This window comes from Cavia porcellus, unplaced genomic scaffold (assembly GCF_034190915.1).
Source record: "Cavia porcellus strain 051 isolate PalLab524CR breed Dunkin Hartley unplaced genomic scaffold, mCavPor4.1 scaffold_15, whole genome shotgun sequence".
Lineage (NCBI taxonomy): Eukaryota > Metazoa > Chordata > Mammalia > Rodentia > Caviidae > Cavia > Cavia porcellus.
This window is the reverse complement of record NW_026947498.1, coordinates 25,441,971-25,459,690: the sequence shown is the minus strand read 5'-3', so window position 1 is coordinate 25,459,690 and position 17,720 is coordinate 25,441,971. Positions and strand designations below refer to the sequence as shown.

General features: G+C 34.7%; 1 protein-coding gene across 11 annotated transcripts in view; it reads right to left on the bottom strand.

Annotated features, from left to right (window-relative positions):
- Positions 1 to 13,770: 13,770 nt before the first annotated feature.
- Robo2 (roundabout guidance receptor 2) overlaps positions 13,771 to 17,720 on the bottom strand; it is a 1,616,745-nt gene continuing 1,612,795 nt past the window's right edge. For all 11 annotated transcript variants that reach the window (XM_063224740.1, XM_063224738.1, XM_063224737.1 and 8 more), the window contains one exon: positions 13,771 to 17,655. In XM_063224740.1, coding sequence (XP_063080810.1) covers positions 17,654 to 17,655 — 2 coding nt within the window. In that variant the 3' untranslated portion in view covers positions 13,771 to 17,653. The remainder of the gene's footprint in view (positions 17,656 to 17,720) is intronic.

Below are 17,720 nucleotides of genomic sequence, written 5' to 3'. Positions count from 1 at the left end.
TTGAATTGTTCATGTATTTTTATTTCTGTCACTTTCTCTTTTCCAAAGAGCTAGAAAAAAACATCCACCAATTTTGAAGGGTCTGTGTGGCAAGATGAGGCCCACGTGGATAACCTTCCTAATTAAGCCAAATAATTAGAAACTAGTTAAATCTACAAATATCTATCAGATGATAGAATTGGTCTTGGAATAGGTTAAATGGCAGCAGTGCCTGACTGGCAAGTCAAAGGTTCTAAGTTTGATTTCTGGTATAAAAAACAAACAAACAAACAAATGAACAAACACAATGACAGTCAGGGGAATAATTTGGAGGAGAATATGGGGATCATATTAGGATTCTGTGTACTACAGTCTGCTACAAAGCTGCCATGCAGTAAATATACATGTCCCAGTATACACAGAAATTTAGGTTTTTTAAAAATTATTTTAAATAAAATACCTTCTAATTGAATGGGTTGTAAAGTTAAAAGAGAAAATACATGTAACAGTGAAAAGATTTCCCAATTTACAACAGTTTGATCTTATAGTTATTTTAAATTTATGATGGTGTGAAGTAATATACATTTAGTAGAAACCAAAATTAAACATTGAGTTTTGGTTTTTTATCTTTCTGGTGCTAACAATACACGGTAGAGGTTCTCTGTGGTACTAGAAAGTGAAGTTAGCTGATGTTCCCAGACAAATGTATGATCACAAAGACAGAAGCCCATACTTTGTAGTGTACTGTATTGCCAGTGTTTTCTGGATACTGTGTGTTGTGGTTTTGCATCCATCCATACTGCAAAGCATCCATCTGAACTGCAAAGCATTGTTCTGTATGTGTGCAGAGTTATAAAATGGGATTTTTTGTGAGATGATTTTGCTCTACTGCAAGTTAATGTGAGCATTTTGAGTACATTTAAAGTGGGGTAGGTGAGGATAGGATGCTGGGCAGGAGCAATTATATTAGATACATTGTTGATTTACAATATTTTCAAATTTCAAGACTTTATCAAAATATAATCCTATCCTAGGTGAAGGAGCATAGGATTTAGAATAGTATCTGGCATATAGTAAACTATAGTAATTCATCCAGCTAGTGCTAGCAAGATTTTCATACCTTTACTCTAAAGAGGTAGCTCAAAGGACCAATCTTCCTAGTATTAACATCCTTGTATAATTCCTTTCCTTTGAAGGTAGTGATTTACTGATAATAAGACTTAGTATTGCCTGATTTCTGATTCTATGTTACAAACTTGCAGTTCATTCTTAGTCCTTCGGAATTTTTACTCCAGTGCAAAGCATCTTCCTGAGATGGTTGTGCTCTGGTTAAACTCCAACCATAGTAAGAGATACCATAAAGAAACACCTGGGCAGCCCTAAATTTTTCTGTAACTCAGATAATAGACCTGTGATTGAAAAAGATATTTCATATGCCTAACTCATCAAACCTCTAGAAATATCCAGATCTTATGGATTTCTGACTTCAATAGGTTTGTTTGTTTGTTTATTTATTTATTCATTCATTTTTTGGTACCAGGGAATTGAACTCACAACCTTGCACTTGCCAAGCAGGCACTCATATTGCTGAACTAAACTCAATGTTAAATGAGACTCTGAGAACAACTGGAGGTAATAACTCATTGCTTAAACCCACAAAGTTTATCAAGGATCATTTTGTAAGCATAGACAAGTGGAATGGAGTTCTAACCAAGTTGCAAGGCAGGCGCTTATGCCACTGAGCTAAATCCCCAGCCCCCAAAATCAAGTTCTTATTGTAGTATACTTTCAAGGTTCCAATTCTTTCTCCCAATTCTTACATGATTTTGAAACTACTTAAAAGACTGTCTGTGATATGAGGGGTCATCTACAATTTATTTTACCTAGACTCATCCTCCATCAGAACATAGTCCCATTCTTTGACCGTCCACAATGAATGTCTATGTCTATGCACAGTCAAAACTCAAATTAAATCTGGCATACACACCAAATAGTTGGAGTTAATTCGCCCTCCCTTGGCTCCCTCTAATTACAGAAAGACCTATTCACTGAAGTGTTTTCAAGCCTCAAGTTCCTGTAGTTGGAAGTTATTACATGCTGATAGCTATCGTCAGTGACATTCACTAGCCTAGATGTGCCAGGGAATTTTAAATGGAACCAAGAAACAAAGGCAATGCAGTTATTCAGACACCAGAATGTGAAACAACACTCGAGTGACTTAACGAAATGGAATCCCTGCAGCCCTAATAAAATATGAAGGCTTTCCAGTCCCAGATCTTATTATCTCCAGTGATACTCTAGTTGTCTGTCTTTTAAAAGTGCAGATGCAGTCCAGTTAGAAAAATGTCACAGCTTTCCAGTAACAGCAGCACACTCTACATGCACAGTAATAGAGTTTTCCTCCTTCAGTGAACACTGCTTTCTTCATTTCTCTGTGTTGTTTCCTCTGAATCTCAGCATCAGTACATTTGACAAAAGGTTTGATCCTGTTCTCAACAGAAGCAAATGTCTTCTTTAACTTTAGTAATTTGCACAAATTAGATAAAGAAAAAGACCCAAGCAAAGCAATCAACAATAGAGGCTGAGTGGGTGGAGCAGCATGGATGGGATTTGTGTCCAGAGAGTGCCTGCACGGACTATCATCAAGGCTTATTGACGGTAAATGACAGCAAGGTCATTATTTCCTGAACCCAGTTGCAAAAGCTCCTCATTCTTATAGGCACAGTCATGCTTGAATGACATTTAAAGTTATTTGCAACTGCCCAGGAACATGAAGTCTGTAACTCCAAGCTTAATGAACAGACATGTCCCCTGAAGAAAATAACAGAATTACTCAGCAAGCTAAGACTTCAAAACTTTTAACAGTGCTGTAAGAGTGGTTAAATTCATAGAAATGTGGACTTCCATACCAGTAAACTGCTGTGTGTGTGGTGGGGCTGTGTTGTTATATATGTTCCTTATGATGAAATCCTTATTTTTAAAGAAAATACATATTAATTAGAGATCTAATAAAGGAAAAATAAATATTTTGGACTTATCTTTTTTTCCCCAATTAAATGTCATTTTGTTAGTCTTTAAGAATATGGCTATGGTGTATTTTCATACTTTGAATAGGCAAAGGAAATAAATCAACTAAAAATCATTGAACTAAAAGTGATTTTATAGGGGCCATGGATTTAGCTCAGAGACATGAGCATCTGTCTGGCAAGCCTGAGGTTGTGAGTTTGATCCCCAGTACCAAAAACATAAAAAATAAAAGTGATTCTATAATTTCACTAGTTCAAATCTTGGTTTATCCTTGACTACATGAGCTTAGAGAGTGAGTTATGAGAGGTCACAAAACACATGTGTGATAATCAAGACACAAAAAAAGAGTTCCTGTTTCCAAGTCTTTGGCTTATCACATTTCTTCTCCTGGATGATGAATACACAGTGGTTGCTGTTCTCCTCAGGAGCAATTTGCTATGTAGTACATTTGTCTTTATGATGCCAAAGGTCCAAAGCTGAGCGTGATGAGGGGTGGTGGAGAAGGTGAGTGTTCTAGGTTCATTAAGATTCAATGATGAAGGCTAATCAGGGAGTTTATGACTGCGATTAAAATGTACTGGAGTTCAAAGGATGATGTTCTTTAGGGTGTTAAGGATTATTGGCAAAAGTTGTTATAGGATATTAATTTAAAATAAAGTTAGTCTAATCTTTGCTTTGATGGCCAAAAGACCAAGACTTATAGCCCAAAGAGATGTTTAAAATCAGATCACACCTTCCTTTGTTTTAGAATTTATTCAGGTACTCCTTACTCCCATACTTATAATCCCACAGACTTTAGGTTTTGGTTATTTGCAATTTCTCCTGTTCCCTATGGATCCACCCTTTTATTCCTAGAGGAATTCAGTGAAGTTTTAACAAATCAGCAATACTCTCAGCTAAATACTCATTTTCTCAGATCTTTTGGTGGGGTAGGAGTGTGAGAAGATACATGTGACACCATCAGGTTGAGATATAGATAAATTCATATGGGAAGGATTCTGGCAAACCCTTATCTTTCCAGTTAAAACAATGGCTGTCACACCCAAGCTGTGTTTCCTTTTCCTCCTGCTTTGAAGACATTTGTCTGAAGCTGTAGCAGCCTCCTTGTAGCAAGGAAGGGAAAGAATACCTGAACAAATCCAAAAATTATCTACTATGAGCTTTCTTCCTAAGTGACAAAAATAAACTCTTTATTATATACTGCTGTCTTGGGTCCTTTGTTACGTACAACACATTGCATTCCTAACTGATGCATTCTCCCAATGTAGGTTCTACTGAGTTATTTTGAAAGAATTTAAGGATTTGTTTCAGTTCTCTCTACTTCTCCAAGCTGTTTTATATGTTGAGTCTTTTGAAACAAATATCTTTTTTCCCATATCTAGAAATGGTTTGCTCTACCTTTGAGAAAATGCTCACCTTTAGTCTTTATTTGTTTATCTTTGGTTGAATCCACATGATCTATAGATTATTAATTCCATGACTTTATATGTTCCCATTGCCACATTAATTAGATATCAGCTATGTATTAATTATAATTACACACATATCCGGCATGTCCCAAGTCAGACTCAGAGGGTATATCAGTTTTAAAATCCATTTTCTGCTTCAGTTCTCTCCACATTCATAAGGGCAGTTCCTAGACATACTCCTGAGTTCTACCCACCTCTCAAGTATTGCAGAGGTTACAAGTGTGTAAGGATGAGAGCCATCTCTGAGTGGGGCTACCCCAGTTTCAGGTCTCCATTGGTAACTTACTTTTTCTGGGTATCTGTTGAATCCAATAAGTGTACTGCCTCTCTGCTCTTGCTGAAACTAAAACTTTATTTTTGGGAAAAGAATGTCCTGATTCTGCTGCAGAAACTGAACTCAAGGGCAGCCAAAAGTTACAAAAGCATCAAAGTAACAAATCATATTATATGCCCAAGTATAAGTATCTGTTTCTTGTTGCTGAGACAAAATACTTGACACCCAAAATGAAAGAAGGAAACGTTTATTTAGCTTACAGTTTGTAGAGGTCTCAGTCTATACTTGGTTGGCTCCAAAGCAGGGTGGCATGACTAAGGGGCAACCATTCATAATGGCCACAAGCAATGAGAGCAAATACAAAATGGGAAGGCATGCCACTTTCCTTCCCTTACACCATACATGAGCTACTGGCACCGAGGCTGGTGCAGAATCCACATTGCTAATCCCATATTAGACAATGAACCAATAACAAACACTAGACTTAGTCACCTTCTAAAGGCCTGCCCCCCTATAACCATGACTGCATGAGGTTTTGTGGAGACAACTAGACACAATCATAACAGTAGCATCAGTTGCTGTTTAGTGTCTTCAGGTTGCAGCACAAACCAAGTCCACTGGGAAACCAGATGTCATGGCAGCCTGATTCTTCCTCCATATTTCTTCTCCATTTTCCCATATAAATCATGCACTGATTTTTGTCTGCTCCTTCACTACTACTGTAAGTAATTTACATAATTTTTATATTTGGAGTACTGGTCATTGACCACAAATTTTGTATGTAAGCAGGTGAATGTCTTATTTTATATCTGCTTCTTTTATAGCATTATAAATTAATTTTAAACACAGAATTTCTAGTTGGTGTATGTGTGTGTCTGTGTACTTCTGTGTGTTTATGTGTTTGCTGCTTTTATTTTCTTTACTTCTTCCATTTAGCATTTGACATGTAATACTCTTTGACCAATAATTATTCTATGGCTTCATGATGCTGAGAGAGTGTGCATCACAATGATCAGAGCTCTTGGGGCACAAGCAGAATGAAAGTTTCTTGGACTTCCAAGTTCACACTTATTTTTCTTTCATGAGACTTGGAGCACTAAGAGTGGGCCTATCTGTTTGCAATGAAAACATCTTTTATGTATGCAGCTGAACCAAAGATTCATTTTTTGAGAAAGAAAAGTTCATCGTTGCTTATATATGATGTATGCTGTGTTTCATTGTCCAGTGGTATCTTACACCATGAAAATCCACATATAATCCTAGAAAATACAATGGAAACCTCTAGCTCTGTTAGAGAATTTGTAAGGGACATACAAGTTACTAATTATTAGTTGCATTGGGAAAAACATAAAACACACACATGGAATGTTGTTGAATGTGGCAAAATATCTCACCTTAATATATACAAAAACTCAAAGGTACACACATAAACACAAACACATGCCCTATGCACATTGCCCTCCAATAAATAGATCTCGGCAAACTCAGAGAATAGAGAGAAGGGAGCTAACCAAAACAAAATGACAGCAATCAACACTTCAGTTGCCCTGGCAACCAATGGTAGAGAAGGAAAGCCACTGCCAAATGATTCATATGATGACAATAGTGGTCACTGTGAGTCTTGCAGTAGCACTATTAGCCATCTGGTCCAAAGAACAGGAGAGAACAGCAGTGCCAAGCCAATATATTGTTTTATTCATACTTCCTCCTACTCTTCCAACCCAGGCTTCTGACCTAAACTGGTAACAGATTCAGTTTAAAAAAAAAATAAAGTCAAAAGCTACATAGGGTGTGTAAAGGTGAGGGACATACTCTCTGCCTAATTTCTAAAATTTTAAAATGGGACTTGTATTAGTTAGCCATAACAAAAAAATCCAGTACAAACAAACAAACAAACAAACAAAAACTCCCTCATGGCCCAAGTGGTTTAAACAATGGGAATTTAGTTCTGTAGACTACACATTCCCAAACTGGGTTAGGCAGGGTCATTTTCTGGGATAGGCTCTTTTTCTAGCTTAGAGACAGCAGCTATCTTGCCTTTTCATCCCTGAATCTTTGATCTGTACATGAATATGGAGAACAACAAATCCCTTTCTTCCTTTCTCTCTTCCTTCTTTTTTTTTTCTCCCTCCCTCCTCCTTCCTTTTTTTCCCTTCTTCCCTTTTCCTCTCCCTTCTTCTCTCTCTCTCCTTCTCAATAGTACTGGGGGCCAAACTGAGAGCCTAGTATGTGCTAGCCATGGACTGTACCACTGCACTTTATCTCCAGGCTTTTCTTACTTTTCCCATGAGGTCATCAAACACATGAAATTAGGGCCCTGCCCCAAGTGACCTCATTTATCTTATATTTAGAGGGAAGTTTTGATAATAGAACATTTTTTAAAATATAAAACCTTAACATAAAATACACTATCTAAAAAACTGAAGTTCCAGTAAATAGTGTTTTATCCAAGTCAATTTTATTGGTCAGATTATAATGTAGATGGTAAACCAACAGGTCAATCTACTTAAGCAATGTATATAATTAAGAGGCAGTTAGATGCAAAATTTTCCTATAATGTGATCACTGGAACATTTTTAGAATTTAACCAGTTCCTGAGCCCTCTGTTTATTGGAATGCATTCATTATCACTAAGCATAAAATACTTTAGGCTTTATCCCTAAATATAGTCATATGAGGCTTAGGACTTCAAAATATGAACTTTGGGAAGAAATAATTTAGGCTGTAACTTAAAATTCCTATGCTTCTTGTGTGCAAAATGTATTTATTTGAAATCAATTTATTATTTACAAACCATTTGTCTCCAAAGTCCTATCTCAGCATCAACTCAAAATCTAAAATACAAAGTCTCACCTAAACATCATCTAAATATGAGATTCATCATGATTCAAAATTGCTCTTCACCTGTGAAGCTGTGGAATCAGACGAGTTATGTAACTTCAAAATGCAATGGTTGGACAAGCAGAGGATAGATACTGCTATTGCAAAATGGAGACAGGAAAAGGATGAAAGGGACAAGTCTCCAGAATGTTTGAAAACTAAAGAGAGAAATCCCATTACATCTTCAGGCTTGAGAATAATCCCTGTTGGCTCAATATGCTGCACTCCAGGCCTCAGCATTAACCTCCTGAAGCTCTAAAGGCAGCTTTTCACTATCACCTAGGTGGCTTTTGTGGAAATCTTCATCCTTCTGGCTGCTAGCAGCAATCAAAAGTTACCCTATAATGGAGGAGGAAGCAAGCTTGCCCCTGGATGTGTGATGGGAGGGCCAGCCATGATTATCTCTGAATCAGTTTGGGAGTCCTTCACATTTTTCAAACAATAATTCATGTCCACACCTTTTATTTTCTTCTATTTCTTGTTTAATCCCAGTAGAGTGCTTCTGCTAGTATTGTATAATCCTGGTTTTGCTGATTAGTCATTGCACAAAGCAAGATCAGTGTGTACAGTATACATTTATCAACACCTGAGTAGGAAATCTTACACTCCTCCATTCAACTGAAAGGTTGATTTTGTTATAAACTATGCCCAGTGATTTCAGGGGTGGAAGGGTTAATATGTGAAAGTACATATTTCATAGTAATAGCTCAGTCTCTTTAAAGGAAGTTTTTTTTTTTTTTTTTTTTTTTTTTTTTTTTTTTTTGTGAGAACCATTTTAATCCTAAAGGCAATGAATATCTTCCATTAAACAAAGAACCCAAGGATTTGCTAAGTGATAAAGATGATCCAAGAATCTTCTTACAGGAGAATATTGACTCTGTCTGTCGCCCTACTATACATGTTGCTTAAGTGCTTTAACCTTTGTAGATAAAAAATACTGAGCTATCACCAATACTTGAACTCTGTCAATAAATTGGCCCTGGATAAGGTAATATTTACTGGGACATTGATCCTAAGCTTTTGTAAAGAATTCATACTTAAAAATTTTTGTTTGAAAAATAGTACTTTGATTTTTAAAAAGTTGTTAGTAATTGTGCTATTTTCTTAGCCCAGTATTTATATAAAGAGGCATCTACCAAAGTTTTACTTGCTTGAGAGTCTGGCAGTGTCTCATATTATTGTCTCATCATAGGAAACTTATCTTGGACTTACAAAGAGGTAAAATGATGTCTTATAATGCTCTATTCTTCATAGATAGATTTAATACCCTATATTCTCCATTCAGTGATTGATCAACTGCCAAGTAGCTTCTAAACACATTTTTGATTCTTTCTATTTTGTGTCTACTCCTTTAATTATCTTATTTTGCACTATGTGTAGTCTTTGGATTCCTAAATAGGATATTTAATCAAATGGAGAATGGATGTTTTTACAAGTCATCGCAGTGTCATTCAATTTATTTTATTAAAATAAGTAGGAGGGTACCAGTATATTCAAATCAATTCAAAAGTAATTAGGCAGCCCCTCATTTCTGTGTTGTGTCAGAAGCTGGTAGTTGTAAAAGGACTATGAAACATAGCATTTGAGTGCTTCAGATTTCTTAAAATTCCACAATCTATTTAGAAATGATTTCTCAAACCTCAAAGGCTGGAGAAATAAACATGTCTTTGAAGGGAAAGACATCATTTCTAAGAGCACCAAATTTAAGCATGGGAATATGAAAGTCCCGGTAACAAGCCAAAACTAGAAAAAAATGTCAAGTAAAATGTTGAATTTTAGTCTAACGATTTTAGGTATAGTTTATGCTTCAAGAGCTAATCTAACAGATGCATGTTCAAATCCACACCAAGGGGGGATTTAGCTCAGCAGTTTAAGCGCCTGCCTTGCAAGCAGGCAGTCCTGAGTTTGATCCCCGGTACCGATAAAAAAGGAAAAGACAAGGAAAAAAAAAAAAAAAAAGTAAAATCTACACTGAGTACTGCCAGTAAGTCTCACATCAAGTTTGTGTTGTCAGAAAATTACTTAATGTTTTGTGTGTGCATTTCATGAAAGTTTTGTGAGATTTATGACTATAAATTCATTTTACAAGAAATGTTCACAATGAATAGATGATTAATTATATTTTGCAGTTCATAATTATACATGTTTGTTCTTTCAATTTGTCATGGCTCTAAGCTTTTCTGTTGCTGGTTTCTAATAAGATAATCAACAACTCATTAGGGTCCTGGAGGAAGGCAGGGTAGGAGGGAGAAAGGATGGAAAGTCCAAATTTTGCCTTCAATTTCATATTTTCCTCCTAAATTTTATTGCTTTGTTCTTAGTCTGTTCTTCCCAGCATATAGCTTTGTTTGTGCTTTTGTGGTTGGTCCTCAGATTATTGTTGCAAGATTTATCATCACTAGATACTGTTCTTAATTTTCTTTAATGAAGTTCCTATTCAAGTTCTGGGGTCTGGTTTGATTCTGTTACATTCCATTCTATATGTGCAGAAAGGCACTCGGACCAATTTAAAATTATGTTCATCATACTTGGTTAATTCCACTTTTGTCTGGTATTTCCTGTCATTGTTGCTTACTTGAAACTGCCTCTTTCTAAAGGGAAATGTTTCACACTACATTATAGTTGTTATATTCATTTAGTTGGCAGTTCAAAGGCTTACATATGAATCCTTATATCTCATATTCTACTCTAACTTCTATGACATTATCTTTTTACTCACTATTAGTGAGAGTTCATAGTAACCTCCATTTTCTCATTTGTGCTTCTGTATTTACTAGTTTTTTAGTATTCTGATGTTTATCATTGCAAATAACTATCTTTTTATCATCTTGTTGCAATATGCCTCCTTGTCCTAAATCTTGTATTATCTACTATTATTTTTAGCAAAGTTCCACTTGACACAGAACCTAGTAATAACCAGCTAATAATCTCTCTTTTTTTTTTTTGTCTTTTTTCCTTTTTATCGGTACCAGTGGTCGAACTCAGGACTGCCTGCTTGCAAGGCAGGCGCCAATTCCACTGAGCTAAATCCCCAGCCCCTCAGCTAGTAATCTTGAAATTAAACAATCACCCTTTTGTGCAAATTGAAAGCCCAGTGTAGGAGGCATAAGATATTTTTATGGCTTAATTTTAGTCTAATGATTTGAAAACTTGACAGTATACAAAAGCATGTGGAAGCACTGACAAACATGACACAATCTTAACTATTGCCAAAGTGCAAAACACTGATGTCCATAAAATTTATGTAACACAATTTAATGAATTAATTTCTCACTGCACATTTTATCCATCATCTCTACAAAAAAACGTGGGATTTGAATGTCTTTTTCCTGTTACTTAATAAAAGAAACCACAGCAATGCGTGGCATGCACTGCTTTGTAACTCCAAAAGCAAATCTAGAGACAGAAGAGGGGTGGTAATTCTTAGGGTAGTTTTCACAATTATAGTGTTACAAGACATATAAGACACAGGGCTTTAGATCATGGCAGATTTAAACAGATTTGTAAAGGAGTCAACAAATCTCTTTACATATTCAACTATGGAATTCCTCCTCCTTATCTTTATTTGTAAAATGCTAATTAATGTTCTATAGACTATTCTGAGAAGGTCTAGAACATGGATCATATAATCGGAGTGAAAAATGTTAATGAAGCTAATAGAGAATTTATTAATTCACAAAGTATTTGAAAGCTTTATTTATTGATTTTTTTTTCCCTTAGCATAAAGCATTAATCAAAAAGATACTTTCCTAGAAAACAGGGCAAGATTTAACGGAGGATATTAATCTATTTGTGAAGGCAAATGTTATTTCTTTTTAAAGCACTCTGCATATTTAATTCTAAACACAATGTCTCAACAGTTGCTTGCAAAAGCATAAAAAATAAAGATCCAGAATTTCTAAAAACAAATTATTGAAAAATATTATCTAGAAAAATATAAAGCTTGTCAAAAATGTTGTTTACTACCTAGAGGCTATGTTTGTCAAACCATTTTTTTTTTTTTTTTTTTTTTTTAGGCAAAGTGCACTGTGGTAACATGTCCTAAAAGGCCCTTACAGTGGTTTCCGAAGGATATTAAGGTCATAGTATTTGAAGCATAAATGAAGCTTTCTTTTAGATATCTGATTTATATGTAACAGATATTTTAAGTATCAGATTAATAACATATTTATGAAGTATACATATATATATACATAAAAATTGTATAAATAAACATAATCAAATACCTTGATGATATCTTGGTAAGATCTCAACAGATACTTGGAGATTTATCTATCTATCTATATATGACTAATGAAAAATAAAAATATGTTGTAAACGCTGAACCTCACAATTGTTCTATATTTGTTTCTTGGATGCTGACTGGACAGGTTCCTGACATTCCCATGCACCAAAACTTTTCCTTGTTTTATGGACATAAAGGACAAATTTGAGACTGTGCTGCATCATCGATGTAAAAGAGACTTTGCAACAATATATTGCCTTCCCTTCCTACCTAACCTCTATACATGTTTTTCTCTTTAAATTCATAAAACTTGACTTTCTGTTATTGTATAGATGGATTGCATATTTCTGTTACAAAATTTAAGGTAAACACTGATGTCCTTCTTTGTTTAAGAGACAAATTTTAGAATTTGAAGATATTTATGTTTTATAAATACTGTGTGTTTTATAAATACTTTCTGCAATGCTTGTGTAAAGTTTTCTAATGCGTATAATAATCAAGGGTGCATGATATATTAGCCAACCTTTCTTATAATTCTTTTACGTTTACCAGGTGTAGCACAGGCAAACTAATTTCATAAAACTATGGTTAGTTTGTAACCTACTGGAATATTCCCCACCAAATTCTCAGTATTCAAACCTTGGACTTTTAGAAGGTGACAGGATCAAAACAGTGTTACACTTATCATTGGAGCAATCCACTGCTGGGCTGATTCATGAATGTGCTGTTGAAATGTAGGGCATTGTTGGAGGTGAGTCACTGGGGGCTGGACCTGAAAGCGCACACCATCCTCTCCAGCTGCTCCCTCCCGTACTTCCTGGACACATGAGGTGAGCAGTTTTAGTTTACTAGGCCCTTTCACAATGCTATTTTGACCTTGGAGCAAATAGACTGTAGGATAACCTGTGAGTAAAAATAAACATTTCCTTCTATCAATTGCAGGTATTGAGGATTTTGTTCCAGTGATGGGAAAGTGAAGAATACAGTAAATGAGATGTTTTTATTTTTAATTCATGTTATATATCCCCACTGATTGTATTAATGCCACATGACTTATTAACAGAGTCTTATTGATACATATTTAACTACATGAAATGCTGTGTTTTCCATTGGCCATGTGTTTTTAAATATATTTTTGAATAAAAGTGGTAAGATTACAATTTTCTTTTTTTTAGTACATATTATTTATATATTTATTTATTTATTGGGACAAGGTCTCGGTATAGTTTAGGCTGGCGCTGAACTCACTATGGAGCCTATGTTGTCCTCAAACTCATAATGATTCTCCTGCTCAGTCTCCCAAGTGCTAGGATTACAGGGGTGCACCACCGCACCTGGTGTGGCTATTATTTTAAGAACATAAAACATTGATGTTTTTGGAGAGCAGCAGATCCTACAGCTGTAGTTTACAATGAAAAATAATGAAATATTTATGAAGTATCAGTAAATTGCATATTTTCCTTTTCTACAAGGTAATTTTTCAACATCAAATATTTTCAATAAAATTTATAATTATGTGTCCCCCCAAATTAAGAAATAATTCACTTGCTTCCAATTCTCATAGCTACTTACACTTTTTAAATGATTAAAATAATTCTATAGATAAAATATCTGTGTTATATTTAGAGATCATTATGGTGGGAGAAAAGTAATAGATGAGGAATGCCGTACTCATAGAATAGGATATATGTTTTCAAGTATTTGTTACAATCAGTATCAGTGTCTTTTAATGACTGCTGTAAATCAAAAGTGATAAATATCCTATTTATCACTTTTCAACCCATGGCTCAATTTAGAGGGTGAGCTTATCCATCTGGTTACACAATATTAATGTGGAGTTCTAAAAGTGACTGAATGGTCTATTTTTGTTTTTTCTATGAGAAAGTTTGTTTTATATAAATGGCTAATTTTACAAATTTGAAATGTGAATATATTTTATTTTTCCCAGTGATTACACAATACACAATTCTTTGACAATACTATTAACCAATTTTTATGCCAATTTCTTTGCCAATCGAACAACATCAAATGAAACACAGTAAGATTTTAGACGCTGTTTGGTGACTTAAACAAACTACAGTTTAAAAAAAAGAATCTACTATAAAACAAAGTATAAAAAATCTACCACGGCCACAAAATCCCTTATCTTGCAACACTTTTAAAGTCACAATAAATGCTTTTGAAATCATGAAATTAAAGAAAATTAGTATGTCCCTTAAAAATGAATGGTGTTTCATTTGACATACACATTATAAAGAAGCAAAATAAACATAACTTCACCTCTAAGATAATGTGGAAAACATGTTGATTTACACCAATGCTTGTCATGTAATTCTATAAACAACATACAGAAGCAAATGGGGAAACTAATATTAGTGAATGTTATGGTTCTGCATATCTTTAATACTGACACACAATCACTTTCCAGTGGAGATAATCCACAGTTTGGAGCTCATTGGCATTGTTATTGTCTTATTGTCAAGGGACAATTACATAAATATATTGAAGAGAAATTGGGAGGTGTTCCACCAAAGTACATACAAATTTTGAACTAATCCCATTGAAAATATATTTAAATACCCAGAGCTTTCAACTATGACACAGAACACCATGAACTTTGTTTTGTTATTCGAAGCAAATAAACTTGCCATATTTCTTTTTCCCTTTGGTTGTGTGATACCTTACATGTTGATCTTGACTTTCCTATATTCTTTCTTACACTGGATTCAAATCCTGTGAAGGAAACTTGTTTGCATGCCCCTGCATAATCCTATTTTTAAAATGGCATGGCAAAGATTTGGAGGAGGACAAGCTGTCTCTATTGCATACACCAGCATACCTGAGTTTGAGCATTGAGAAGTAGACTCTGCCTGTTATGAATGCATGTGTCAGGCATGACTGCATAGCATCATTGCGCAGCAGTGCAAGATCACATTCTCTTCCACCCATTTCCCTCTTATCTTGTATGCTGGCCTCTGTTTAGACCTGCGAAGTGAGCTCAGAGAATTTCAAATCACATTCACTTAATCAACAACACAATGAAAAACCAAGGTGGCTGTTATACAGGTGTGTAATCTTCTGTTGATATTCTGAGTTCACTGATAGTAACTTTTTACATATAGCAAATTGATGATAGCTTTGATTTTGATATGGTTCCTGAATTCATATGGCTATAGCATATTAACCTCCATATGAGGATACTATGTATATTAGATGCTAGATTTGACAGATCAATTTATTTCAAATAAGATTTAACAGACAATATGGATTATTGTAAAAGAATATTCCAAGTAACCACAAGGTCTGTATTGATATACTTTTAAATTTTTTGTGTAGTGAAAACTATCAGAAAAGTATGATGCTATACCCTGAATTATTCTACAAATCAGCTAAAAAAAACAATATATAACTTTGAAGTCTTGACTTAGTAATCATCTACAAGTGCCAGTTATTAAGGGTAATAGCAATGTATAATATATGTGTTACAGTAAAGTTTTAAACCTAATTTTGTTACTGAGAGGTATAAAAGAGGAAAACAAATGAATAAAAAACTTAGAAATTTGCTTTTAAATGCAGGAATGGCTAGGGATATAACTCAGCAGCACAAGCACTTGCCTGGCAAGTGCAGGGTCATGAGTTTGATCCCAGGTACAAAAAAAAAAAAAAAAAAAAAAAAAAAAAAATGCAGGAAGGTGAAGCAAGGAACTGCACAGATAATGAAATTGCACCTTACACTTGTGAATAACCAGGTATCATTTTTGCAGAATCTTTTCACCTTTCCCAGTCTCTGTCCCAGAGAAAAGTCGAACTGCATTAAAATTTAGGCACTGATGGTAGAAATTTGGAGGAGGGTTTAATAAGTGTGTCAGAAAACTCTTCAGTGAAGAAACAAACAATGTGGCACCAAGAAGATGGTGGGACCCATCAAGCACTCTGCAATCTCTGCTGCCTGTGTTGATGCAGTCTTGGAGAATAAAAATGGTGGCACTTTTAATGATATCACCTTTAGCTCTATTGAGCCAGAAACACACAGAGTGTGAATTGTCATGCAAGGGGCCCCCTACTTTAGAATTTTTACTGATCATTAGACCGACTAGTTTTCACTCTACTAACTACTGAATATATAGAAAAAGCATTAAGAAATACAGGCAGAAGCAGAGTTTAAGAATGTGTAGGTGGCATTGAGAAAATGTCACAGGTGGGAATTACAGGAATGTTCTACTTTACTGATTGACTATACATGTACAGTAACTTAACAGACCTCAAAGTCACATATTTAGAATATATATAACTGATGTTCAGGAACTTCTTGTTCCCAAAGTTGTGAAAAAAAAATGAGGCAGGACACTGTTATTAATGTCCACTTACAAGGTTTGGTTTTATTTAAAAAGTGTAATAAACATGCATTTTTCTCCTTTTCAATTTTCCTTTTCAATTTGCTCATTCAAAATGGGTCAAACAGATTTGAGTTGATAGCCAATTTCTGGAAATGTACCAAAAAGTATTTATTCTGATGAATCTACTTGTGAACTGAACATACTCTCAACACTGCTTTTTAAGCAATTACAATTTGGGTATACAGTTAGTGGCATTAACTTCACTTCTGAACCAAATGAAACACAAAATTGTATGCAGACTGCATTATTTTTATAAAAGTCATGAATTTAAGTGATGCAGGTCTAACCTCTATTGTGTACTGTACATGTATTATAAAGATGAAACAAGATATTGCAATAGAGTTCATATTTGGAAGCAGCCTGAGTATGGCCTAATAATAAATAGCCTCTTTAACTATTTACTAGATACTATGGAGTTCATTTTGTTTGTTTCCTTGGGGAGCTTCATGTTATATTCTGACTTAATGAGTTGGAAAGATTAATTATGATAATTCAGAAATTGCTAGTTAAAAACTGTAGTATAAATACAGCTCTTGTGAAACATCATAATTTCCTTTTGCTCCTCGTAATTCTCAGGTGGGTCAATTAGAGCCATAGGTAATATTGATTCTAAAAAGAACATCTTTTTTTAAAAGCAAGATTAGTTCATCTTCATTACCTCCATATTTTAATGCATATTATCTAAAGACTTAAATTTCCTTCCTTCGACCCCTACTTTTGTCAACAATAAACGCTTTGTAAATTGACTCACTTCTTGATTCGCAGAAGACTTTGCCAGTACCATTGTTCCTTTGCATCTTGCTATTACTACACCCCAACCGCAAACCATCTAACATGATGGGTTACACCAGCATCATCCAACTAGCTTACAGTACAGAAACTCCCTTCACATTCAATCTTTCTTCATGTCATGAGGAGTAGAGATTTGTGCTTATCACCAAATAAAATTGCAGTGCAAAATTTAAACATAAAAGTTACACAATTAAAAGTTAATATATGGCAACACAGCCTATTAATTCACATATAGTACAACAGACCATTAAGAACAGACGATAATATGAACAGAGCTAAAAAGAGTGAGCTTGCATAGCAATGCACAAAAGAAATTATATACAGAGGAAAATCCTTTTCTTCCTGGAGGGCGAGTTTTTGAGTTTTGTTTTCTTTCTTTTTTTATATACTCCTGACAAGAAAGAGTTAAGATGGGTGGTATACTTAAGAGAAGAACATAAGTAAGATATCTGTGGGATATGTGTGGCTGTGTGTCTTTACATTGCATTTACAGTTCTTTTAATAGTACATAAATAAAAGAAATTGTTCATTGCACTGTTTAGTGGCATCACTTCCATGAGTTCGGACCTGGTGGTCCTTCAGAGCAGCTTTGAAGGTCTCCTCTCAGTTACTCTGAAAAGAGACAAATAGCAGAAATCAGAAATAATCTTACATTTAAATTAAGTATTCTTCTTTCC